At 34.9% G+C, this 27,693-nt stretch overlaps 1 protein-coding gene across 1 annotated transcript; it reads right to left on the bottom strand.

The window, feature by feature from the left end:
- Positions 1-12,387: 12,387 nt before the first annotated feature.
- On the bottom strand, positions 12,388-15,116 carry LOC100778561 (pentatricopeptide repeat-containing protein At1g62670, mitochondrial). The gene is made up of 2 exons (XM_003545541.3): positions 14,684-15,116; positions 12,388-13,742 (listed from the first exon to the last, which is right to left on the bottom strand). The coding sequence occupies exons 1-2, from the start codon at positions 14,945-14,947 to the stop codon at positions 12,741-12,743; spliced, it is 1,266 nt and encodes a 421-aa protein (XP_003545589.1). The 5' UTR covers positions 14,948-15,116; the 3' UTR covers positions 12,388-12,740.
- Between the last annotated feature and the right edge of the window lie 12,577 nt (positions 15,117-27,693).

Raw genomic sequence — 27,693 nt, 5'->3', positions numbered from 1 at the left:
TGCCTTCGTTAGGCAGTGTCAGTACAATTCTGATATGGCTCCGGATAGGATGCAACTACAGAACATGTGCAAAAAGGGGGCACGAATCTTTCAAAGAATACGCCCAAAGATGGAGAGACTTGGCAACTCAAGTAGCGCCCCCAATAACAGAGAAAGAGATTATTACAATGATAGTAGACACGTTACCGGTGTTCTACTATGAAAAATGGTGGGTTACACATCTTCAAGTTTTACAGATTTGGTCTTCGCCAGCGAAAGGATCGAAGTGGGTCTGAAAAGAGGAAAATTTGATCATCCTGCTTGGACGAATGAGAAAATTGGGGCAAATAAAGAGGGTGAGAATGAAGAAGAAACCCATGATGCGGCTGCCATTCCTATACGGCCAAGTTTCCCACCAACCCAACAATGTCATTACTCAGCCAATAACAACCCTTCTCCTTACCCGCCACCCAGTTATCCACAAAAGGTCATCCCTAAATCAATCACAAAACCCACCTACCACACAACCAATGCTAAAAACAACCTTTAGCACAAACCAAAACACCAACCAAGAAATGAATGTTGCAAAAAAAGCCTGTAGAATTCACCCCCATTCTAGTGTCCTATGTTGACTTGCTCCCATATCTACTCGATAATTCAATGGTAGCCATAACCCCAACCAAGGTTCCTCAACCTCCATTTCTCCGAGGATACGATTCGAATGCAACGTGTGCTTATCATGGAGAAGCCTCGGGGCATTCCATTGAGCATTGTAGGGCCCGGAAGCGTAAGGTGCAAGGTCTAGTTGATGTGGGCTGGCTGAAATTTGAGGAGAATCGCGTGTAAGTCCTGATATTGACAAGAGATGCCACACGTGGGGCAATTTTGAAAGCTGTTGTTAGATGTCTCTAATGACTCATCATGATTTTCAAGTTTATGCCATTATTATAAACCACAGTTACAATGCTAAATAAGATGGATAAAATGGACATCCTTGTCTCTCTCATCCTCTCACAAACACATCTTTGCTTATTCAACTTCCATCGGAATGTGAGTGCAAGCCATTGGTCTATTTGCTCAAGCGACCTGCGCTCCTGAGTGTTGACTTCCAAGACCGTTCAATCAGAGATTACTCGTCTTGCACGTTGGTGGGGGTGCCGTAAAATGACGAGTAAAGTTCAAAACAAATAAGTTTCAAAATAAAAGAAAAAAAAGGCATTTGATTGACTGTGTTTTCAAGTAAGAATATAGACATTCATGTGACCTCATTTTATCATCCCTAGAGAAGTGAAGAATAGGAGTCATTTGACTTAATCTGTCGATTGAAAAAATCCTTCAACTATTTCTCGTCCTTGGAAAATTCTTTTTGCAAGAATCAACTGCTTCTTTCATTCTTCCTTGCTACTAGGTTGTGAAAACAAAGATTGGTACCTCAAAGCCTTACACTGGGGCAATGAGGGGCACCGTGCATGAGCCTCAAGTAAACCTAGGGGCAGATCAAAAGTTCTCACCCGTTGATGTTTTTAAACAAAAAAAAAAGGGACAAAATCTGGAATTTATATGGATTGATTAAATGTCAAACGGCTCCATTGTCGTCACTCCAAAATGGTCAAGTGACTAAATCAAACAGAACATACACTCTGAGGAAGTTCCCGGAGAGATTTGCAAAAGATAGGATAAGGTTGCATGAATTATCACCTCTTTCAAAAGGACAGTCAATCTGTGTTTTCCAAAAAAAAAATCAAAATCAAAATCACAAAATAGGGAAAGAATGTCATTGTACAACTTTCCATTGCATTGCATTGTTTCATATGAAGTCCGCATTTACCAAATTTCACGACAAAGGTTGCATGCATCTGCATCCCTAAAAATCATGTTAACTGCATAAATTTCCTACATCTAATGTCCAATCTTTTGAATTTGGGATGACAGGTTCTCTCAATGAGTCAATCTCATGCTTTCTCATAAGGGTGGACCCTTGGGTACTAGTACCTATCGCCTTTAGAGGACAACACCTCCTCGCCTCCAGAGGACTACATGTCCTCGTCTTCAGAGGACTACACGTCCTCGCCATCAGAGGACTCCATGTTTTCGCCTTTAGAGGACTGCACGTCCTCGCCTTCAGAGGACTGCATGTCCTCCCCTTCAGAGGACTACACGTCCTCGCCTTCAGAGGGCTGCACGCCCTCACCTTCAGGGGACTTCACGTCCTCACCTTCAGAGGGCTACACCCCCTCATCTTCAGAGGACTACACGTCCTCACTTTCAGAGGGCGGCACACCCCCGCCTTCAAAGGGCTACACGCCCTCACCTTCAGAGGACTACACGTCCTCTCCTTCAAAGGGCTGCATGCCCTCACCTTCAGAGGACTACATGTCCTCTCCTTCAGAGGGCTACACATTCTCACCTTTAGAGGGCTACACGCTCTCGCCTTCAGTGGGCTCCACATCCGCACCTTAAGAGAATTTAAGGTCCTCTGCCCTTAATGCTTAACCGAGACTTGCGCTCCCGGTTAAGGAGCCAGTACTTTCCTTTTATCAACTCCGGGGCCACCCCTTGATCCCGAAAGAGGGCCAACTATGCGAGCACAACCAGAGAGGGAGGCTATCACGCAGCTACTATGCATACCGGGGCAGGATTTCACCCGTGCCGCTGCAAAGAGACGAGTGTGGATCTTGCGCACCAACATGACCACTCTTACACAGATATGTATGACATTGCTACTTAGCAACATTCTGCCCAGCGACCGTAATGCCGATCTCCCCTTACAGAAGTATCAGTTGGTCTGTGCCATCCCGACATAGGTAGGTATGCATTATTTCCAATTGATTTCTAATGTCATCTACTATTTGCAGGGGTCACGCCCACAAGACACCCAGTGGACTCGGAGAAGTCCAATAGGGCCCTGGGGTTTCCAGCTCTGGTTACGGGCCTTTGTCAGTCCTACAGGGTGCTCGTCCCCCCAGCAAGGTCATGCCATCGTGACATAGGTAAGTATGCATTATTTCCAACTGGTTTCTGATGCCATCCACTATTTGCAGGGATCGTGCCCACAAGACACCTAGTGGACCCGGAGAAGTCCAACAGGGCCCTGGGGTTTCCAGCTCTGATTACGAGCCTTTGTCAGTTCTACGAAGTGTCTGTCGCCCCCAGCAAGGTCATCAGGCCCCCTACTAACCGAGCTTTCATCAAGAAGTACTGCGTCCCCAGGCAGGCGCAGGGCGAGACACCACAAAAACCTGGGGATGGCCGGCAGTGGGCAATAGACGCACCACCACCACCTCTAGAGTTCACCTTAGCTCATCCACAAAAAGGTTAGAGCGTTGCCTACGACACATGGTCGACCAATAGGCGACCAAGTCCAAATCCAAAGGTATGCAAAGTACTAGGTCCGTGACCGACAAGTCATCAGGCGTCCAGCTCAAGACGTTAAAGAAGCGCTACTAGGAGGCAACCTAGTAACTTTTAAATTTCTGCTTGTTATTTGATCACCTTTTGTTTCGCAAGTTATGGTAGGACACACCTAGTTGCTCATGATCCTTGGAATTTGAATAAAACAAGCACAAGCTCGGAAGGTAGTCATACCTCACAAAATATATATATATATATATATATATATATATATATATATATATATATATATATATATATATATATATATATATATGTATGTATGTTTAGGTAGAAAGATACCTTGGATATGCATGTATGTAACAAAAAAAATACTTCACAAAATATATATATGTATGTTTAGGTAGAAAGATACCTTGGATGTGCAGGTATATAGCAAAAATATCTCACAAAACATATATATGTATGTTTAGGTAGCAAGATACCTTGGATATGCATGTATATAGCAAAAATACCTCACAAAACATATATATGTATGTTTAGGTAGCAAGATACCTTGGATATGCATGTATATAGCAAAAATACCTCAAAAATATACACATGTTTAGGTAGCAAAATACCTCATGAAAAGGAAAAAACAAAAATAAACAAGAAAAAGAAATAAACAAATGATAAAAAAGAAAAAAGAAAATAAAAATAAAAAGTTGTTTAGCTAAAAAACAACATGCTTTTGAAAAGAGATGACTTCCAGCTTTTCTTTGAAAAAAAATTCACTGATCATAACCAGCTTTTGAAAAAAAATGTGTATACACCTGAAGGGTGAATGCTGTGAAAATTTTCCCAAACACCCAAAAATAGACTCGGATGAATGCACAAATTGATAAAAGAACATATTTTGGAAAAACTGGGTTGACTAAAATAGAGGAAATGAATCCTGAGCCCTAGCATCACATGACCATAAAAGTTTGACACTTGAGTGTCCGCATAGGTGCATGCATGACTAGTTTTGCATACAATTTCCAAATCATCATTGTTGCATTTGTGTCATGGAAATAATGTGGGACATTCCCTTTTATCCCTAAACCAGACCAACACCCTGACATATATCATGTCCATCCGTTCTACAAGCCTTGAGCCAAAGTCCCAACTCACCATAAACCTTGTCCTCAAAAGAAAACAAAAAAAGAAAAAGAAAAGAAGAAAAGGAGAAAATTCCCGATCAAAAGAATCAGAAGAAAGCAAAAAGGGAAAATTCCCAATCAAGGAAAATGGGGGAAAGCAAAAAAGAAAGAGAATTCTTGATCAAAGATCTTAAGAGAAAAGAAGAAATATGCAGAAAGGTCTTAGGACCAGACAATATCTGAACAATACAGATTTGTCACCAAGTAAACAAGAAAAGAAAGGAAACCATGACCTAAAGTGGTCATCTCCCTTTGATTGCCAACCAAAATCCTGTGTGTCAGCGACTTTTTCGCCCCGCACTAAAGAAAAACAGAAAAGGAAAAGGCCAAAAACATTCAAAGCCAAAATTCCCACAAAAAAAACACCAATCCCAAGAAAAAGTCCTACTGATCCATGATCACGCATGTAATCTTTGATTTGATTGGAAATGATTTGCAAGATCAAGTCATGACATATCTATGGTTCGGAATTAGGACGAAACACTTACCTGTGTGAGATTAATACACTTTGAGCGATTTTCTTCTATTTTTGTTGAACCCAGTGTTTCCTCTAAAATGGTCATTTAGAAACGAAATGCTAACATCCAAAATCTCATTTATGATTATGAGAAGATTTCATCAGTATACTCTCCTTCCCCGATAGACACATTGTTTTTCATCCAAAAAATATGCTGCTCTGATCAATTGGAAGTTTTGTCTCTTTACTAAAGCATGTTCTCATTTTAGTAAAGAAAACACTAAGACTATTTTTAGTCTCACAAGTTATCCAGAACTACGTAGGTCTGAGTTCCTCATTGAGGATACGTAGGAGCAAGAGCCTCGCTTTTGTCGGCCGCCCCACAATTTCTGTCATACTAACCCTGGAGTCACGTGACATGCGGAGATACCCGAGTGGTTATCCATTTAAACTTTCTTTTGCTAACGTCGTCTTCTGCACCCTTTGTCAATCGCAACCAACAAGCCCGTTGACACGTGGAGATTTACTTCATCTTCCGCGCAGACAATTTCTGTCATATTGACCTTGGAGTCACGTGACATGCGGAGATACCCGAGTGGTTATCCGTTTAAACTTTCTTTTGCTATCTCTAAGACTCAAAGCATGATAGCACGCAGAGACTAACGTCGTCTTCTGCACCCTTTGTCAATCGCGGCCAACAAGCCCGTTGACACGCGGAGATTTACGTCATCTTCCGCGCAGACAATTTCTGTCATACTGACCTTGGAGTCACGTGACATGCGGAGATACCCGAGTGGTTATCCGTTTAAACTTTCTTTTGCTATCTCTAAGACTCAAAGCATGATAGCACGTAGAGACTAACACCGTCTTCTGCGCCTTTTGTCATCCAAAGGCGGCGGGCCCAATGACATGCGAAGACAGATTACGGTCATCTGCACGCTCGATGAGTGATAAACACGCATTAACGAATTATGCGCCCTTTATCATTCAGGAGCAGCGAGTCTGAGTGGGTAAACGCGCATAGATGAATTCTACGCCCTTTGCCATTCAGATTTCGCAAATTGGGTGATAAACGCACATAGACGAATTTTGCGCCCTTTATCATTCAGGAACAGCAAGTTGGGTGGTAAACGCGCAGAGACAAATTTTGTGCCCTTTATCATTCAGGAACAACAAGTTGGGTGGTAAACACGCAGAGACAAATTTTGTGCCCTTTATCATTCAGGAGCAGCGAGTCGAGTGGTAAACGCGCATAGACGAATTATGCGCCCTTTATCATTCAGGAACAACAAGTTGGGTGGTAAATGCGTAGAGACGAATTTTGCGCCCTTTATCATTCAGGAGCAGCGAGTCGAGTGGTAAACACGCATAGACGAATTCTGCGCCCTTTGCCATTCAGATTTCACAAAATGGGTGATAAACGTGCATAGACGAATTCTGCGCCCTTTATCATTCAGGAACAGCAAGTTGGGTGGTAAACGCGTAGAGACAGATTTTGCGCCCTTTGTCATTCAAATTTCGCAAGTCGAGTGATAAACGCGCAGGGACAAATTCTGCACCCTTTGTCATTCAGGGACAGTAGGTCGAGAGGTGGGCGGAGACAAATTATGGTCATTCCGCGCACCTTTTCGCCATCCAGAGGCGATCGTGTCCGGTGGCACGCAGAGACAAATTGTGGTCATTCTGTGTCTCGCCGCCCAGGCTCGATCGTGTCCAACAAAACGCAGAGACAAATTATGGTCATTCTGCATCTTGTATCAACCAAGAGGAACAAATTCGACAGTATCAGGATGATGTGTCGGTACTGATCATTTTGAAATTTTTGCAGGTTCCGCTGGCAGGGAGATTCACTGGCCGAATGGTGTTTCGCTCGAACGAATTAGTGTCTTATCTTTACTTCCCTTTTATCTCCAATAAAAGACAAGTAAAGAGGGGCAACTGTCATACCCTAATTTCGTTCGGGGACCATCCGTTGTTGGGATGCGACCCTCGTTTGACCACTTCGAGGTATTTGGCACCCATCGTTAAGCAATTTGTGAAGTTCCGAGACATGCCAGAAGCCAAAAGAAAAGCGTTGTAGCACAATCCGTGAAGTTCCGTGACATGCCGGAAATTAAAAGGAAGTGTTAGTGCGCAATCCGTAAAGTTTCGTAACGTTCCGGAAGGCAAAAATGGGATGATTACGTAATCCATAAGGTTCCGCAACATTACGGAAAGAAAACAAGTATCGTTACGAAATTCGTAAGTTTTCGTAACTTTACGGAAAAAGAATCACCAAAAAAAGGCAGGGGGTGTATTTAGTAAAAATGGGGGTTCAAATAGCAACTAGGCCCACTTGGGCCTTCCAGGATGTTCCTCCAGAAGACGGTTGCTTCTGGAGGAAGCAACCTAGTTCGCCTGGGCGAGCTGGGTGGCAAGCTCCTCCCCTATTTTCCTATAAATAGGGGGAGGAGTGAAGGAGAAAAATGTTCAACCCTCCTAGTATTTGAGATTCACTTAAAATTAGTGAGAAAAATTGTTTCTGTGAAGAAAATCCAAGCCGAGGCGCTTTCGTAACGTTTCCGTGGGTGATTTTGCGAAGATTTTCAACCGTTCTTCGTTCGTTCTTCGTCCTTCTTCGGTCTTCAACCGGTAAGTTCCCGAAATCGAACTTTTCAATTCATTCTATGTACCCTTAGTGGTCCTCATTTGTTTCACGTGCTTTTATTTTCATTTCATTTACTTTCCGTACCCCCCTTTTGACGTGCTTTAGTCATTTACTTAAGTCATTTTCTCCCCTAATAAAAAAAAATAAATTTCCACTGATCATTTGAATTTTGACATCCGTTAATTTTTGTTAAAATGAAATCCGACCGTTCGGTCATGCCGTAACCACGTTGGAAACCAAAAAGAGGTAAAATAATAATATAATAATAAAAAATATCTTTTAGTAAAATAAATAAAAAAAATCAATCGGACCTTTTTCTTTGGGATTTCTCTTTCTTAAATCGAATCGACTAATAACCAAAGTGAAACTAAGGCTAAAATCAATTCATAAACCAAACTTTTGTCATCGCCTAAAAAAGCCATTTTCAAAGGTCCAACGCCTTGAAATGGTCTTTTCCGCTTTTATTGGTTAAGTGTAGATTTCTAAAAAGCCTAAAATCAATATGTAACTTTGTTACCTCTTTCAAAAATAAAGAAATCATTAATGGTCCAATGCCTTAATGTTTTCTCACTTTTCAAAAGAATTGAAAGATTGCCTAATGGTCCAACGCCTTAAATGACCTTTCATTCAATAAAAACATATCTTGCAAAAAAGGATAAAAAATAACTTAACCAAAATGTTTTGCTCACTAAAGAACTACGTAGGTCTGATTTTCTCATCACAATTGAGGAATACGTAGGAGCAAAGGGAAACACCCTTGTCGACCACAAAAAGATAAAAAAATATAAAAGGCATAAAAAGACATAAGAACGTGAAAAAAAGGGGGAAGATAACATAAATTGAAGTCATATTTGCACATTTGATTAAAGGCTGTCGTCTCTTGTGACGGATGTGTGAGGTGCTAATACCTTCCCCGTGCGTAAATACAACTCCCGAACCTTTCACTTAAAGTTCGTAGATCACGTCTTTTCCGGCTTTTCCAACGTTTTCCTCAAATAAACGTTGGTGGCAACTCCGCGCGTATTCCTTTCTTGGAAGACGCACCCGCGAGCCCCGCGTCGCCCTCCCGCCGATGGGTAGGTTGCGACAATAACTTCTTTGTATGTCGAACATGGTCCATAGCCTTATGAGAAGTGGATGAACATTCCTGACATGGTTATGTCATTGCTAGTCGGTATAATGTTGTATTGGTCCACTTATCTAGGTTGTAGAGTTGGACCTTCTTTCCACTTAGGGGTCTTGTGTCAGCAAAGCCCCATCTCATTTCCATTGGACTTGTCAATGGAAATCACTTTGTGCAGGTATATAATATCTACTAAACATACCATTTACCTTTGTAAGCTAATATTGACTTTTTTGCTAACTTTGTCTTTTGTATATATGATATGATAATGAATCTTTTTTTTAAAGGATCATTGTCCCTTGCCTCTGTTGTACCACAATGGAGAACCTACTACACACTTGAAACCTGCTCATGGCAAAGGCCTTACAATCAATGCACACAAGCTTTCAACTCAATACAATTTCAATTAGTTAGAGGATCTCAATATGCAGTAAACCTTTCTAAGGATTGAAATATTTAGTATTAATATGTAGTAGACATTTTGTTCATGGCAAACATTGAATGTGTATTCCATTATTTTTATGGATGTGAACCTCAATATGTAGTTGACATTTCTATGAAATTGGATGCAATGCATATCATTTCTGTAGACTTTTTCAAATTCTAAAAAAAATGTACAATGAAAGTGTTATTCCATTGTACATTTATTTTTTCCAAAAACAAAATCAAAATGGAAGTGTGATTCCGTTAAACATCATACAACGAAATCATACTTTTGTAATACTGTCATGTTTTAACCCCCATTGCACTATGGGGTCATGATTTCGTTGTGTATTTTTTCCACACCTTGAAAAGCATTATGACATCAATTCCATTGTGCGAAAATTTTGCACCCCTTTTTGTGCAATGGAATCACGATATCATATTGCTTTTTGGGGTGGGGTAATCTTGGAATTTTGAGAGATTGTAGGGGCCAATAACAAAACCTCTTTGGGCCAATAGCAACTCCCTTTAAAAATAGATGGAGATGTTTTATTTACATTTTAATTATTGAAATTTTTAATTTTTCATAAAAAATTAAATTTGTAGAATTTGTAATCTCATGCATGTTGTTTAACAAGAATTTCTTTCTACATGTTAAGCCATGTGTGCCAGGGTCATCACATCTACAGAGACTTTAACTTTAATAGTATTGTTCATTGGGTGAAACTATGATCCTTACAATCATAATTTAAGTTGGCCAACATCATGGGACACATTTCAATGTGACACATGTTTCAATGTGACATGGTCCTCTATAAAAAAAACATGCTAACCATCATTTCATGAGGACAAGTTTTGACACCTATATGATTATGTATATTAGGTATTTGGGTTCTAATATTACTTCATTCTCACAATTTTTATGTCAATGAAGTTAATAATATAACTTTCATGACTACAATCAGACTAAAATCACATAAAATAAGTGCCCAAAAACTAGACATTTTCACTTTTAGTTCAAAATTTCATCCATGATCACAACTTTTGACGTCTATATGATTATGTGTCTATAAGGTATTTTGGTTCCAATAATGCTTAATTCCCATAGTTTTTACATCAATGAAGCCGATAATACTTTCACAACTCTAATTTTCCTAAAATTGCATAAAAAGCGTCCAAAAACCAAGAAAAAAATCACATTTACTTTAAATTTTATTCAATGAGTGCAACTTTTAGAGCCTATATGATTATGTGTATTGGTTTTTTTTGTTCCAATAATGCTTCATACTCATATTTTTCATGTCAATGAATCCGAAAATATGACTTTCACAACTCCAATCGATGTAACATGCATAAAAAAGTGCCCAAAACTAGAAAAAAAAATCCTCTACTTCAAAATTTTATCCCATGAGTGCAACTTTTAGCGCCTATATGATTATGTGTATCAAATATTTTGGTTCCAATAATATTTCATTCCCATAGTTTTCATATCAATGAAATCAACAATACAATTTTCACGACTCCAATCGGCTTAAAATCGCATTAAAAAAGTGTTCCAAAACTAGAAATATCACATTTACTTCAAAGTTTCAATCCATGATGACAACTTTTGACACCTTTATGATTATGTTTATCAGGTATTTTGGTTCCAATAATACTTCATTCTCATAGTTTTCATGTTAATGAAACCAATAATACAACTTTCATAACTTCAATCAGTCTAAAAATGCACAAAAAGTACCAAAAAACTAAAAAAATATCATTTTTACTTCAAAAATTTATTTCATGGGGACAATTTCACCTCTACTTTTGCCTCAACAATGGACATGTTCCCCAACGCCAAAGCTTGTTATGATGAAAAGAAGAAACTTTTAATCATGTTTGTTGATTAAAAGCTTCTTCTCTTAATCAAATTTGTTATTTTTAGATTATAAATTCCCCTGTTTGTGTTGTCATTCATGTTTGTTGTTTTTAAGTTATCATTCATTTGTCTTGGTTACTGTTGTTTATTATTTTAACATTATCATTTTCTCTATACTTATTTTTATTTATCAAATTAATTTTTATTAAAGTTCAATTATAATGTATCATTCATTTAAAAATGTTAACAACTATTAATAATTATTCTTACAATTTATAATATATGTTAATATTTAAAAATTAAATTATTTAAATATAATATTTAAATATACTACTAATTATTATTCTATTTGTATTATTAAAAAACTAGAAACCAAATTAATTAAGAAACAAAAAAAAGACAATACAAAAAACACCTTTAGGCTTCGGGTTGGGGTACCTGAATTCTACGAGGGTGTGCAAAAGGAAATTGGCAAAACTAAGGTGAGAATTAGGGTGTGCCAGGACCGAATTCTCACTGTGAACAATAAATGTTGCTACTTTGGTAAATAAAATAGGAACATGGCTACTTGAGGTAATTTGTTGTGTTTTGTCTAAATGGGTAAAAAAAATAAAAAAACTAGGACTTGGAGATCCTTTCTTTGTAACATCGGATCTGATTATAAAGTTGTATTTGAATCACTGTAAATATAATGTATCTGTTTGGATAAATTTCTTTAGAAATACTTTTAGCAAAAAAAAATAAGCAAAAATTAAAATGAGCATTTCCATAAATTAAGATTAGTTCTATATGAGCTAACTGTTAATTGATTTGTAGATGTTTTCTCATTTTTTAGAAAAGTTATATGAAAGAGCTTTTACAAATTAACTAATTAGCTAATAAAAAATTAATTTTAACTTATAGAGAAACTTATTTTATTTTTCTTCTTATTTTTCTCTTTTAGAAATGCTTTTAAAGAAATTTACTCAAATAAGACTCAAATATGTCTAGAATATTAATAAGCATCTCTATTTCGTATGATGAGATGTGATTGGGTGTCTCATTTGTAACTGTAATTCATTGTTATTTTCTATTTCATGTAGTTAGTTTACTGTGGTTAATAGTTAGCTGTGGTTGACTAGTTAGTTAGGTGTAAGATCTAACAGGAGTATAAATAGCATTTGTAACCACAATTAGAGGTAATTCATACAATCAATTTCAGGTTCATTCTAAACTCTCGGATATTCATCTATTCATCTGGTTCGGTTAGTTTTCTCTCTTAGCTAACCCTACTCTACAAGTTTACATCTCTCGAGTTACTTCTAAATTCCTGAGCTGTGCCAAGATGATAGAACTAATGAAATCGAAGGGGCAATGAAACATGTATACCAAACATCCAACTACATGCTTTTTGTTATAAAATAAATTAGGAATTTCTCTCCATCATTATTTCAGTTTTGCAATGTGAAATCACTACCCCCAAAAAATACAAAAAGAAAAAAACAAAAAATACACGAGGTTGTTGAAGTCACATTAACAGTCAAAATTGCATGGCCTGTGTCAATTATACAGAAGCCTAAATTTGACATAACAACCCTTCCTCAATCCCGTTGTTAGCTTGATAGAGAGGGAGAAATGGTAAAATGACACTGAACTTTCAGAATTCATTTGATGGTATATTCAATATTGCTGCTTGGTGCAAATGTCATGGAGCTTATCCGTAATCGTCACACCAAACATTAAACTAATCCTGCTGATTTCATGTCTTCCATCACCCTTTCTACTTTTTCAAGCAAGCGTGCTCTTTTATAGCCAGATATCAACAAATCATATGTTGATTTATTAAGGACATAGCATCTCTTTAAACATTCCAAGAATATGTCTAGCCTATCATAAGCTTCCCTTCTAAAGTATGAGCAGATGACCTTTTCAACATCATCTGCACTTGTGAATGACAACCCTTGTTTAAGCATTCTACCCACAGCAAACTCTATATCATCCAATCTATCTACCATTGCATACATCTTCACAATCCCACAATGAATTCGTGTGAGAACACCAGTAGTAGTAACACAGGGCTTCATCATAGTTTTAAGTAGACCTTCCATTTCTTCCGCTTTCCCTAGTTGAAGATACATAGCTACTAACTTATCAACCATGTTCTCATTTATTTCCCATCCAGAATCCATCGCAAACGTGAAAAACTCCTCTGCCCGACCCAATCTCTTTTGCTTGCAAATCCCATTAAGCATACTTTCAATTATGGAAGCACTAGGAACAATTCCAGAAATCATCATTTCTTCAAAAATTCTATCAGCAATCTTAAACTTTCTAGAATTAACACAGCCTGATATGAGGGATTCAAACATTTGAAGATCAGGACCAAGTCTGGCAGCCTTCTTCGCTGAGTACCAAGCTAACATGGCATCAACATTCCCTGACTTGGAAAATGCTGAAATAAAGATATTATAAGTGTGAAAATCAGGTTTATAGCTCTCTGAACTCTCCATGATCTCAAATAAACTAACTGCTGTAACAATATCATGGGAAGACAAACAAACACTTATAAGGGAATTGAAAACTAGTGAATTGGGTTTAACTCCAGTAGCCTCCATAGAACTAAACACACGCATTCCTAGCATCACGTCCTTCACTTTTCCACATAGAAAGATGAGTTCAGAGAAGAGATCTCGATCTTTCTCATTTTCTTTCAGCATCTTCTCCAAAATCCATTCCAAAATCTGACCATTCAATAATAATATATGTGAGAATATTGATCATCTCATCACAGTCTGTATAGTCAATCCACCAAGCATAATTGGTCACATAGTTGAGAAAATGAAACCACATTACACACACGTGTGCATGCTCGTGCACGAATTGCTAACATATACCCTCTTTTTTTAAACATAAGTATTTTAACCAACTATACTTTGAGTGTATTTTAAAAAAAAATCTTATATATCTTGTTAAATACTCCTTTCAAAAACCAAGTGAGAATAGATTTAAAAATTCCTATCAGACTTGCTAATCAGAAGGAACTTTTAGCAAACTATACATTGGGTATATTTTGGTAAAATCAAAGTTATAACTTGCTAAATTACTCTTAAAAAAAGAGGGTCTATCTTAACAAATGGTTACATAAAATTTATCTCAAAATTTCTTAAAACCACCAATTTACCATTTTGTAATCTGTGGGTTATCTACTCCTATATTATAAATTAGAATACACACTTAGAAAATAGAGACTCTCAATTACAGATTCCGATATTCTCTCTTCTCTAGCATTTCAGTCTCACAGCTAGCCAAACAAATCTCTCTTAGTTCTCTCAAAAAACTCTCTTTTTGTCTTCATCTATATATACTTATTTTTCTTAACTACTTATCACCTTCAAGCTTTTTTACAATTTCAATTGCTCAATGTAAAATTTAAAGTACAATTATATATTAAAAAACATTGATTTATTATGAATTTTAATTTTAATTATATGCATAATAAGCATTTGTCCATTGAAATGAAACTAGTAATAATATAATAAAAGAAAATATCTCGCCACAGGTAATTGGTATTTACCATGTTAACCATAAATTGCTGGAATTTTCTATTAAATAAAACAAAAAACAACGCAGTTAAAAAAATGATGAAACGGAAAACAGAGACAGAGAAGATTAGTACTAGTACCAATCGAGCTTTGTCGGAGGAAGAAGGGGAGAGAGAGGTAATAAGGAAGTCCCAAGAACGTTGCGAGCTTTGAAGGGAAGCCATTTCCTGATCCAGCGTCGTTTTAATGTGCGAGTTCGGAACCTGAAGCAATTTCAAGAGAAGGGGATTTGAATTTGAATGTGAATTTGAATTTGAATGCGCATGTTTGCTGAAACAATAACGGCGAGGACTTCCTCTGCAACTCTTTCTCACTGCCCATAAAGCCCTAACTGCAAATGCCATGTTCTCTTATTTCGGCTCAGTTTCCATCAGGAAATTGCGCTTTGCCTTTTTCTTGGGTTAGTTTCACGGCAATTTCTTTGGTGCAAGGTCCACATAACTTGTTTGAGTGCCCCCTCGACATATTTTGCACATGTGTGTGTTAAGTTGGCACCTGATAAGTAAGTTAGATAATTTCTTTGGTACAATTTCTTTACCTTTCTTCTTTTAAACTAGTATTTAGCTCAAAATTAATTAAAGGATGACATGACAAAGCGTTTCATAACTAGTTAAATGATTATGTAGCAAACAAACAAAAGAAACTAATAGTGCAATACTATTGATTAGGTGATAATGTGTCGAACTAATAAATAAGCTAACAAAATGTTATATTATTGGATTAAGTAATGATGTGAGAAATTAATGAAATGAGCTAAAATAAGTAATGATATGATAGACTAAAGTATTAGATTGTCACACAATTAATTAACGAATCCTCACTAAGAACAAATAGTAAAATCGAACTTTAAAAAACACCAGGTAGTAAAATAAAAAAGGTAATTTATATATAACATCCTTAACTGTTAATATAATTATATTTATTAGTTTTAGTATTAAAAATTATTAGTATATGAATTTATTTGAATTAAAAATAATCGATTTAAATAATTATCTTATCAATAAAAAGATTAGATGATTAATATAAGAATTTATTAAAAAAATTATAAAAGAAAGTGTGACAACTCTATATATTAATTAAAATTATTAAAAGATTATTACTCTTGTGAAGATAATTTTATATTAATAATATAATATTGTATGTCTGGTTTGGATAAAATATTTATTATATTTGAATTGGTGATCCTTGAGAATAAGGTAAATCTTATCATGTTTTTATCTAAATATATATTGAAAGAAGTTTAAAAAATAAATAATATTAATAATTAGATAAATCTAGATAGTAGAATAGAAAATGATAAAGAAAAATTTGGTCAGTTAAATCTATTGACAATATATCTCATGTGATTCAATCTTAAATCATATATTTGTATTTATATAAGAATAAACAATTATCTTCTCCTAAAATCACAGTCTATCTTGATAAATAAAAAAATTAGTAGGCTACCTAGAATTGGGGAGAAAGAAGAAATAAAAGTATTTTTGGTGACACACTAAATAGAGAGGAAGAAAAAAAAATGAAGAATATTTATTTCTTTGTTTCAAGAGGTGAGTAAAACATATTTTTATCTGAGATTAGTAGTGTTATAGTAGGTATTATAGTTTAAATATCTTATTTATTGTATGGTATGGTTGTATTTAATTTTTGGCCGATCACGTGGATCACCATAATGGTTCTCGTTATTTCTTTCGTACCTCATGGGTTTTTCCTTGCTTATAAATGATAAAGATTTTGTGTTGATGTAATTGGTTGAAATAAGAAAAAGGAGATTTTTTCAATTGTATATGTTTATATGCATTGAAATCCATTTTGGCATTCATGGCAATAATGCGTTTGTGTTATGTGATTGGTTTACATGTATATATAATATGAATGTAAATGCCAAGGTGAATATAAACACGCGTGAATGCATATATATTTAATGTCCCTACCTATATATTGTGGATATATATTTGTAACGTGATTACATGTATATAATGACTACATGTAAATGTAAATATTTAATTCGTATAATATTTGAAAAGTTAATGTGAATTTTTATATATATATATATATATATATAATATTATTAATTAATAATTGATTTTTATAATGTTATAATGTTTTGGGTATGTTATTGTAAATTATTATTGGTGTATGGAATTAGAGGATTTATTCGGTAGTTATTTGGGATTATATTTTGTAATTATGTGTGAGTTAGTCAAAATCTTTTGGGAAGTGATGACAGTGTACATTATATTTCGAATAATTTAATATGAGATACCTTCATCTAGGATGAAGATAAGATATATGATAGATCCTTTCATCTAGGATGAGAAAGAGATTAGAGATGATACATGATGTCATCACATGGATATGAGTTCATAATGTGTGTTGAAGATAAAACTCCTTACACACACTCACACTAGTTTTGAAGAGAAAAAGATGGCAGGAACCCTTTAGCCACTAGTTTGGTTTTATGCTTTGCAATAGTGTCATTGGGGTTCAATTTCAGCTTGAACACCCATTTAACATCTATTGCCTTCTTCTTTGCTTGGTTTTCCACCAACTCCCATGTAGGATTCTTCTCAATGGATTTTAGTTCTTCCAACATTGCTGCCTTATAGACCTACTCTTCCAAGACTTCTACACAGTCAATTAGTTTTGTGTCTGCTATCAAAGCAAAGTTTATTGGTTCTCTTTCTAAGGTTACTTCAAAATTGGAAATCATTTCAAAATTTGAAAATCTGCTTGGCACTTTCCTTTGCTTTTTTGGCCTTTGATTCTAAGAAGTTTTAGTTACTATGTCTTCTACACCATCCTTATTTTGACCTTCAACCAATGCTGGAATAACTGGTCTAAAGCTACTTTTCTAATTTTTCCAATCCTATGATTCAACTTCATTTATTAACATATCTATATTGACTTCAATTTTCTACTTTACTAGATTATAGAGAGCATGTAAGCTCTAGTGACATGATAGCCAACTAGGATCATAGGCTCACTTTTGTCTTCCAATTCCTTCCTTTTTGCATTAGGTATATGTTTGAAACACAGGGAGCAAAACTTCTGAGATGACTTACCATAGGTTTCCGTCCATTCTAGTACTAATGAGCCTTAGGGTTCTCATGACCCTTAGGGTAGATTTTGGATTCATGGGTTAAGTATGAGCCCACTTATCTTTGTATATATTATATTATGGTTTTATTATTTTTTGGGCCTTGCATTTAGGACTCCCTAGTGTAGGGATGATACCCCACAAGTTTAGGATACCCTAGTAATGTAGGATTTTTCAGCCCTTGTATTTTAGGACACCTAGACTAGTTTTTGTATTATGGGTAGTTATGTAATTTCATGTGCATTAAGTGCACTATTTGATGTGTTTGCTGGAAGAGAAATTTAATTGAATTGGGAGAAGCCCAATCCAATTAAATTTTGGGCCAACCTAAGGGGGAGGTGAACATTTGCTTGCTGCACACCATTACCACGTCATATAGTTACACTTTGTACATGTCTTTCATGCTTTACATGCCTCATGACACCTAAGTACACTTAGTGGAGAATCTTGGATTTGATCTTGGATTAGTGGGCTGAACCATAGCTGAAATTCACTAATCATAACTAGTGAAATTTTGGCTCCAAATTTGGCTCCACAAATTCAAATTCAAATTCAAGTGAAATTTGAATAGAAATTCAAATTTCCCTCTAATTTTGTGTGACACTTAGGCTATAAATACAGGCCTTGTGCATGCATTTGGAAACTTTGATGATTTGAGAAATTAGACTTCAAAGTTCAGACCTCCTTCTCCCTCTTCTCTCTCTCAAAATCTCATTCCCCTCTCTCCCTCTCCCTCCACTTATCTTCTTCTACCTTCAAGCTCTTATCCATGGCTTCGTATGGTGGTGAACTTGTTCTTGACTCATCTTCTCCTTGAAGTGGCATCTCCAATCACCTTTCCTCCTTCTCCATTCTGTTGCCATTGATCTTCAAGAAACAAAGGACTCCATTGATGAAGAAGATCCAAGGCCTACAAGCTCTACATGGAGCTACATTATGTGGCCTCAGATCATCTTCATCTAGGTGATGTTCTTTTGCTTCCTCTATCTCTTGTTCTGTCAATTCACTTTAATTCCTTGTTCTTCATCGTCTTCTCCATGTATCTCCTGCATTGTCTTGTGATTTGATGTTGTTTATAGTAAATTCAAAAAAATAAACTGATTAAATCTTATATCTACACTTGTTCTTGCATTTCTATGGTTCAAATTTTATAGATCTACTCTTGAATAATGTTTTTGTGTTGGTTTTAGGTTCTAACATTTTTAAGTCATAATCTTTTTATGCTGAACCTTTAGATCTCAATTTTCTTGCAAAATATTGATTCGAAAAGAAAACACAAAAATCTAAGTATAAATCACTTCATTCATGTTGTCTTAGAGTCATGTTAAGTCATAATAATTGTCACATTATGTTCTAAGTTTATGCTGAATTTTGATTTTGTTGATTGAATTTTAGATACATTTGTTCATTTATTCTTGCAATTTTCAGCCTATCATTTGAATTTTGGGTCTAATTCATGCATGTTATTTAGTTCATAACATGTTCTAAATCAATTCCTAGAAGTAGTCTTGTTGTTGAACTTTTCTTGTTTTCTAAGTTTCCTATATGATGCCTATGAAGAAATTGAGTTGTGGTGCTGAGTTGTGGCTGGATTTGTGAATCAAAATAAGTCTTAAGCTATCTTGAATTGTGTTATCCAAGACAATTGGGGATAAGCAAACACAAATTGTAACTATCCAAGCCTTAAGCAACATAAACATTACTCTTGATTTCTAGGTTGAAATTATGGTTGATGTCAGTTATGGCACACTGTCTTCTTAACTCTTCTATGGCTTGAATACTTCAAGTTTTGAGCTGAAATTTTAATTGGATAAAATAGACATACAAATGAAAATAATGGGAAAAGAATGAACAAAAATGAAAAAGAAATGAGCAAGAAAAGGTGATAAAGATTAACGTCAAAATACATGTCTAGAACAAAAAAAAAAAATGTGTATGCTTGATTTGCTTGAAAATTGTTCATGATTTTGAGTTGTATTACAAGCCTATTCGACTTCTTGGAGTTGTTCATCTTTTAGATGTGTTGCCAAATTGACATAATTAGCATTTTGCTTTGAGTCTTGTTTTTAATTTGTCAATCTAATCTAGTGCCATTCCAAGACTTCCTTTGTGTTCCACCTTGGCTTGTGGTGCTATCCTTTTGCTTTATTTTTCATTGAATCTCATTGAATTAATGTCATGTTAAATTTCCTTTTGGTTTAGCTTTCATTTCATCTTTTGGTTTCTTGCTTGTCTTTTTTGTGTTTAAGTCCTATCTACAATAAGGATTGGAAGAGGAAATTGATGCATTGCTTAAAGGAAGATTTTGAGTCTTGGAGGTTAACCATCCTAGGATCACCATTGGATTTGAAGCAACCAAAGCCTCACCAAATTTTGAGTGAAACACTTGAGAAAACAAACAAGCATTGAAGACAAATTTGAATACCTTAATTGCTTTGTTAAATTTGTTGTAATATAACAATTGAGTGTTGAATTTTTTTTATTGCAATTCCTTGTATTTGGACATTCTTCAGGGGTATATGGGGAGTCTCCAAGAGACCACCCAAACTTCTATTTGTGTGTAATAGCTTAGTGTAAACCGTGTAGACTAAGTGAAGATCCAGTTGGGACCTCCAAAGGGCCATACAAGCCTTTACATAGGAAAATGTCTAGCTTGCTTTAAATTTCCTTTACCTTCCATTGTCAAACTGCCTAGATAGCTTGCTTTTTACCAATTAGTTTTTACCTTACCTTTCACACCTCTTTTAGTGTTTATTTTGGCTAGTTTCAACCATAGTTTCTTTTACCTTTTGTTTTCAAACCCTCAACAAAAAAGAACCACAACTTAGGAACCAACATGAATCTTCATTCTTCATCTAGTGTTAATGGTGAGGGTTCTACTCCTAAGGACCCCTTGTATAGGATATTAGATGAGTTGAGATCCCTTACATTGTGGAAAGAAAAACAAGAGAGAGGAGAAAAAGGAAAAAAAGAGTGGAAGAAATAAGTCAAGATGAAAGAGAGAAAATAAGAGAGGAAGAAAGAAGAAAATTAATGAAATAATTAAGAAGAGGGAGAAATGCTTCCTATGGTAGTCATGAGTCTTGTAAAAGTTTGAGTGAAGAGTTAAGTGACTACTATGGAGGAAGGCATAGGTCCAATACTAGATCTCACTCCCAAAGAAGAGAAAAGGATAAAAGGTCTCAAGAGGTTAGCATTAGCTTATCATATTTCCATGAAAAAAATAATGTTGAGGCCTACCTAGATTGGGAAATGAAAGTTGAACAACTCCTCGCTTGCCATCATATTAGTGAAGAGAGAAAAGTTACATTGGTTACCCTTAGCTTCCAAGGGTATGCCCTCTATTGGTGGACTTCCCTTGTTAGGGAAAGAAGGATTCATGGACTTCACTTGTTAGGGAAAGAAGGATTCATGGGGATCATCCAGTAGAGTATTGAAATGATCTTAAGAGTGCCCTTAGGAAGAGGTAAATTCCCTCCTACTATGAAAGAGAGCTTATGGTCAAGATCCAAAGGCTTAGACAAGGGAGTATGAGTGTTGAAGAATATAGTTAACAAATGAAACTACTCCTTTTAAGAGTTGGACTTAGGGAGGAGGAAAGAACAAGCATAGCTAGTTTCCTTAGTGAGCTTAATATGGAAGTGAGGGACAAGGTTGAACTCCTTCCATATAGGGACCTAGATGAACTAGTCCAACTTTGTATAAGAGTGGAGCAACAACTTAAAAAAAGCTTTCTTCAAAATCTTATGGCTTTCTCTCTTATCCAAGGAAGGACCAAGCCCAAGGAATTTTGGGGGCTGCACCTTCAAAACCCAAGGAAGATAAGGGTAAGATCGTAGATAAACCCACCCCTAAGACTAGTTCCCAAGCAAGGACTAACAACATTAAATGCTTCAAATGTCTTGGGAGATGACACATTGTCTCTTAATGCCCCACAAAGAAAACCATGATTATGAGGAGTCAAGACTTTTATAGTAGTCAAGAAGAGACTACTTCTTCTCCTTCCTCTGGTGGAAATGAAGATGAAGCAAGGGGTGAAGAGTCTAGTGAGGAAGTCTACCCCCATGAAGAAGGTGACCTCCTAATGGTTAGAAGGCTCCTTGGAGGGTAATCTTGTGATCTATCCCAATCCCAAAGATAGAACATCTTTCATACAAGATGTAAAATTTTAGATTAAACTTGTTCTCTCATTGCGAATAGTGGATCTTGTTGCAATTGTTGCAGCACAAGATTAGTTTCCAAGTTGAACCTCATTATCAGTCCCCACCCAAAACCTTATAAACTTCAATGGCTTAATGAGTAAGGGGAAATGATAGTTAACCAACAAGTGAAGGTACCTTTCTCCATTGGGACATATAAGGATGAAGTTATTTGTGATATAGTTCTCATGGAGGTAGGGCATATTCTCTTAGGAAGGCCATGGCAATTTGATAGGAAGGCCATGGCAATTTGATAGGAAGATCATGGCCTAACTAATGAGATTATCCTTACCCATCTTGGTACTAAATTTGTGTTGCATCCTCAAACACCTTCATAGGTAGCTAAGGATGAACTTGCAATGAAGGACAAAAGGGATGAGGAAAAGTGAGAAAAACAAGAAAAAAAGGATAGTAAGGCCTTAGCTCCTAAGGTCAAGGAGAAGGAAAAAGAGGGAGGGTATTCCTCCAAGAAAGTTGTAAAGAAGGAGGGTCATTTTGTAACAAAAAGAGATATTAAAAGAGCTCTTCTTCTCAAGCAATCTTTCTACCATCTCCTCTCAAGGGAGATTTCCCTTAGCACTGCCACAATTCTCACACTTGAGACCATTCCCCAAAAAGTCCAAAAACACTACAGGAATTTGTTGATGTATTTGTTGGATCAAGTTGCCTCAGAATAATTAAGAAGGGGGGGGGCTTAATTAATTATTCCTAAACCATTACTAATTAAAAAATTACTCTTCTAAGGCTTTTACTATGTTGTGAAGTAAATGAAGAATAGAAAAGAAACTTAACCAAAAGTAAAAGCAAGAATTAAAGTGCACAATGAAAATTAAAAGAGTAGGAAAGAAGGAGACAAACACACAAGAGTTTTATACTGGTTCGGCAACAACCCGTGCCTACATCTAGTCCCCATGCGACCTGCAGTCCTTGAGATTTCTTTTCAACCTTGTAAAATTACTTTACCAGCAAAGATCCACAAGGGATGTACCCTCCTTTGTTCTCTTTGAACAACCTAGTGGATGTACCCTCCACAAGAATTGATCCACAAGAGATATACCCTCTCTTGTTCTCAGTCAACAACCTAAGTAGATGTACCCTCTACTTGTACCACAAAGGATGTACCCTCCAATGTGTTAAGACAAATTTCTCAGGTGGCTAAACCTTTGAAACTTGGTGAATGGGGATACAAAAGAATTCTCAGGCGGTTAGTCCATTGAAATCTTTTGTATATGGGAAAGGGAAGAATCAAAAGAATTCTCAGACTGTGTTGTTTTGAATTCTTTGACAAGGGAGAAGGGAGACACAAAAGAATTCAGGCGGTTAGTCCTTCGTTCTTTTGGAAAAGGGAGAAGAGAGACACAAAAGAATTCAGGCGGTTAGTCCTTCGTTCTTTTGGAAAAGGGAGAAGAGAGACACAAAAAGAATTCAGGCAGTTAGTCCTTGGCAAATTCTTTTTGGCAAAGGGAGAAGAGAATGAAAAAGATGAATAGCACAAGTTTTTGAACAAAGAACTTTTCTTGGAAGATAAAGTTTTGAACAAAAAATTTTAGAAAGATAAAGAGAAGATGAAACTAGAGAGTTCTGAAAGAAGATATTGAAAGATAGATTGAAAGATAGAATTATTGAAAGAGATGATGAATATGAATGAGTTAATTAAAACGTTTCATGCCATGGTCACATATTTATAGTTTCTTGATGACTCAAGTTAAAACTTGTAACTCTTGGCAATTCCTTTAAAACTAATTACTTAAAAAGTTATGACTTTTAAAAGAATCTTCAGAAATAAGCCACTTGAAGAAATGTGACTTTTGGGAATGAATTTTTCAAAAACAGCCACTGGTAATCGATTACCATAAAGGTGTAATCAATTACACATCAACATATGTGACTCTTCATTTTGAATTTTGAAAATCTTAACGTTTTAAAACCACTGGTAATCGACTATAATAATATTGTAATCGATTACCAGAGAGTAAAACTCTTTGGTAATGATTTTGTGAAAACTTCTTGTGCTACTCAATGTTTTAAAAAACTTTTTAATACTTATCTTAAGTCTTCTCTTGATTCTTGAATCTTTGAGTCTTGAATCTTGATCTTGATTATTCTTGAATCTTGAATCTTCTTGATGAAACTTGAAATTAATCTTGATCTTGAACTTAATCTTGAAATCATTCTTTGGGCTTTTTGTCATCATCTTTGTCATCATCAAAACTTCTTGAATCAACTTGATTCATCATCATGAAGTTGGCTTCTACAATCTCCCCCTTTTTGATGATGACAACCCTGAAATCAAGAAACACATACACATTCTTTTTCCTAGTCGATCACTCACTTAATTCTCCATATTCTCCCCCTTTGTTTTTGAATTTATGCTTAATTTTATGTCTTGAAAAATATAATATCTTGATTTCTAAAATATCCATTTTTCTCTCCCCCTTTGGCATCAACAAAAAGCCAATGTGTGTAAGAATTATAAAACCATACATAAATGACTAATCATACAAGAAAATAGAAAACTTAGAACAATCGAACAAGATAATAACTTAACCATACAACAAGTATTAAAAGAAATACTAAGTATTCAAATTTCGTAAAAACATAGCCAAATACAAGGCTTAAAAACAAAATATAATTATAATCTAAATCTATTATCAGAGAATCAAAACTTAATTCTAAGTAACAAAAATTAGTTATGAAAACATATATGGTAACTCATTACTTATCTCAATTATTTTAGCATATCAATATAATTTTGACAAAAATCCAATCATGTCAAATCATACATAAATGGATAAACATACAATAACTGTATTCATACAAGAGAGAAAAACTTATAAAAATCAAACAAGATAATAAATCATCCACAAATTCATAATAAAAACATATGTATCAAATAAGTCATAAGTCATAAAAAATAACCAAGTAGAACCATAACACATAAAGCAACTAACAAGTTTTGAACTTTTGGAAAATAAAGTACTAATAAAGTTTCAAAGCATAATTTACTAAGTACCAAATAAGTAAACAAGATAATCAAGTTTAAACACATAACAGAAAGACATTAAAACAAACTATTTTGCACCCATAAAAAATACATATTCACTATCTTAATCAACATAACCTTTAAATATAATAAAAGAATCATAATAACTCTCAAACACAATCAATCATCAAACATTTCAAATTAATTAAATTTAATTAACAATCAACTAACTATGCACAAAAATTTCTATTTCAAAAAAAATTTCAAATTTCAAATTACAAATTTTAAAATTTAACTTTTAAATTTTAAATTTTAAATTTCAAATTTCAAATTTCAAATTTTAAATTTTAAATTTTAAAATTTAAATTTCAATTTCCAGTAACTTCCTTTTTCAACTTCCAACTTCCATTTTCAACTTTCAAACTTCCACTTCCAACTTTTAATTTTCAAACTTCCAATAACTTCCAAATTTTAATTTTCAAACTTCCAACTACTTCCATATTTTAAATTTAAAACTTCCAATAACTTTCAAATTTTAATTTTCAAATTTCCAATAACTTGCAAATTTTAATTTTCAAACTTTCAACTAGTTGGACACAATTACCAAAGACAAAAAAATCAATCATGTATATTGAAATTCTTTAAACTAAATATAGTTAATTAATCATAATAAATTTTAACATAATCAAATAACAATCATCAACACATATCATGGTAATTATTCAATTATCTTAACATGTCAAAACATTTTTTTTTAATTTTTTAACAAAATCTAATCGTCTTAGAAACAAAACATAAGCAATTCAAGCATTAATCAATTCAAACAAAATTCAATTAATCATACATACTAAATATAGTTATTTAAACATTGTAAACACAATCAAACAATTTCAACAATTATTTTCTATTTGTCACAAAAATAACTTAACTGTAAATACTAATCATACCTTAATTCATAGAGATGGTTTAGATGTTACCTCTTTTGAGATTTTACTGATATTGTTGTCTCTGTATGTAACATGTCCACTTTTCTTGGGGGAAATGGTTGTAAATTTGGATACATCTCCCGTTATATGCTTTGAATAACCACTGTCGATGTACCACTTCTTCCTTACAGATTTTTCTTTGTTGTTCTCATGAGATTATGTCATGAGACACAAGTTGGCTTGGTCTTCATCATGATCTTGGAATGACCAATACCTGAAAATAATTTTGAAAAAACAAAGAATTTAAAGATGCCATGAATCTTGAAGTTGTTAAACTTTCTACAAGATACCTGCTTTGATACCATTTGTTGGAACAAGTGGCCTCAGAATAATTAAGAAGGGGGGGTTGAATTAATTATTCCTAAACCTTTACTAATTAAAAAAGTACTCTTCTAAGGCTTTTACTATGTTGTGATGTAAATGAAGAATAGAAAAAAAAACTTAACCAAAAGTAAAAGCAAGAATTAAAGTGCACAGCGGAAATTAAAAGAGTAGGAAAGAAGGAGACAAACATACAAGAGTTTTATACTGGTTCGGCAACAACCCGTGCCTACATCCAGTCCCCAAGCGACCTGCAGTCCTTGAGATTTCTTTTCAACCTTATAAAATTCCTTTACCAGCAAAGATCCACAAGGGATGTACCCTCCCTTGTTCTCTTTGAAAAGCCTAGTGGATGTACCCTCCACTAGAACTGATTCACAAAAGATGTACCCTCTCTTGTTCTCAGTCAACAACCCAAGTAGATGTACCCTCTACTTGTACCACAAAGGATGTACCCTCCAATGTGTTAAGACAAAGTTCTCAGGCGGCTAAACCTTTGAAACTTTGTGAATGGGGATACAAAAGAATTCTTAGGCGGTTAGTCCTTTGAAATCTTTTGTATATGGGAAATGGAAGAATCAAAAGAATTCTCAGACTGTGTCATTTTAAATTCTTTGACAAGGGAGAAGGGAGACACAAAAGAATTCAGGCGGTTAGTCCTTTGTTCTTTTGGAAAAGGGAGAAGAGAGACACAAAAAGAATTCAGGCGGTTAGTCGTTGGCGAATTGTTTTTGGCAAAGGGAGAAGAGAATGAAAAAGATGAATAACACAAGTTTTTGAACAAAGAACTTTTCTTGGAAGAAAAAGTTTTGAACAAAAACTTTTAGAAAGATAAAGAGAAGATGAAACCAGAGAGTTCTGAAAGAAATGAAAAAAAATATTGAAAGATAGATTGAAAGATATAATGATTAAAAGAGATGATGAATATGAATGAGATAATTAAAACATTTCATGCCAAGGTCACATATTTATAGTTTCTTGATGACTCAAGTTAAAACTTGTAACTCTTGGCAATTCCTTTAAAACTAATTACTTAAAAAGTTATGACTTTTGAAAGAATCTTCATAAACAAGTCACTTGAAGAAATGTGACTTTTGGGAATGAATTTTTCGAAAACAGTCATTGGTAATCGATTACCATAAAGGTGTAATCGATTACACATCAACAGATGTGACTCTTCATTTTGAATTTTGAAAATCTTAACATTTTAAAACCACTGGTAATCAATTACTATAATCTGGTAATCGATTACCAGAGAGTAAAACTCTTTGGTAATGATTTTGTGAAAACTTCTTGTGCTACTCAATGTTTTAAAAAACTTTTTAATACTTATCTTGATTAAGTCTTCTCTTGATTCTTGAATCTTTGAGTCTTGAATCTTGATCTTGATTATTCTTGAATCTAGAATCTTCTTGATGAAACTTGATCTTGAACTTAATCTTGAAATCATTCTTTGGGCTTTTTGTCATCATATTTGTCATCATCAAAAATTCTTGAATCAACT

Source organism: Glycine max, chromosome 14, assembly GCF_000004515.6.
Source record: "Glycine max cultivar Williams 82 chromosome 14, Glycine_max_v4.0, whole genome shotgun sequence".
In the NCBI taxonomy this organism is placed as follows: domain Eukaryota; kingdom Viridiplantae; phylum Streptophyta; class Magnoliopsida; order Fabales; family Fabaceae; genus Glycine; species Glycine max.
Note: the sequence above shows the minus strand (reverse complement) of the source record. Positions and strands in the feature narration are given on the sequence as shown.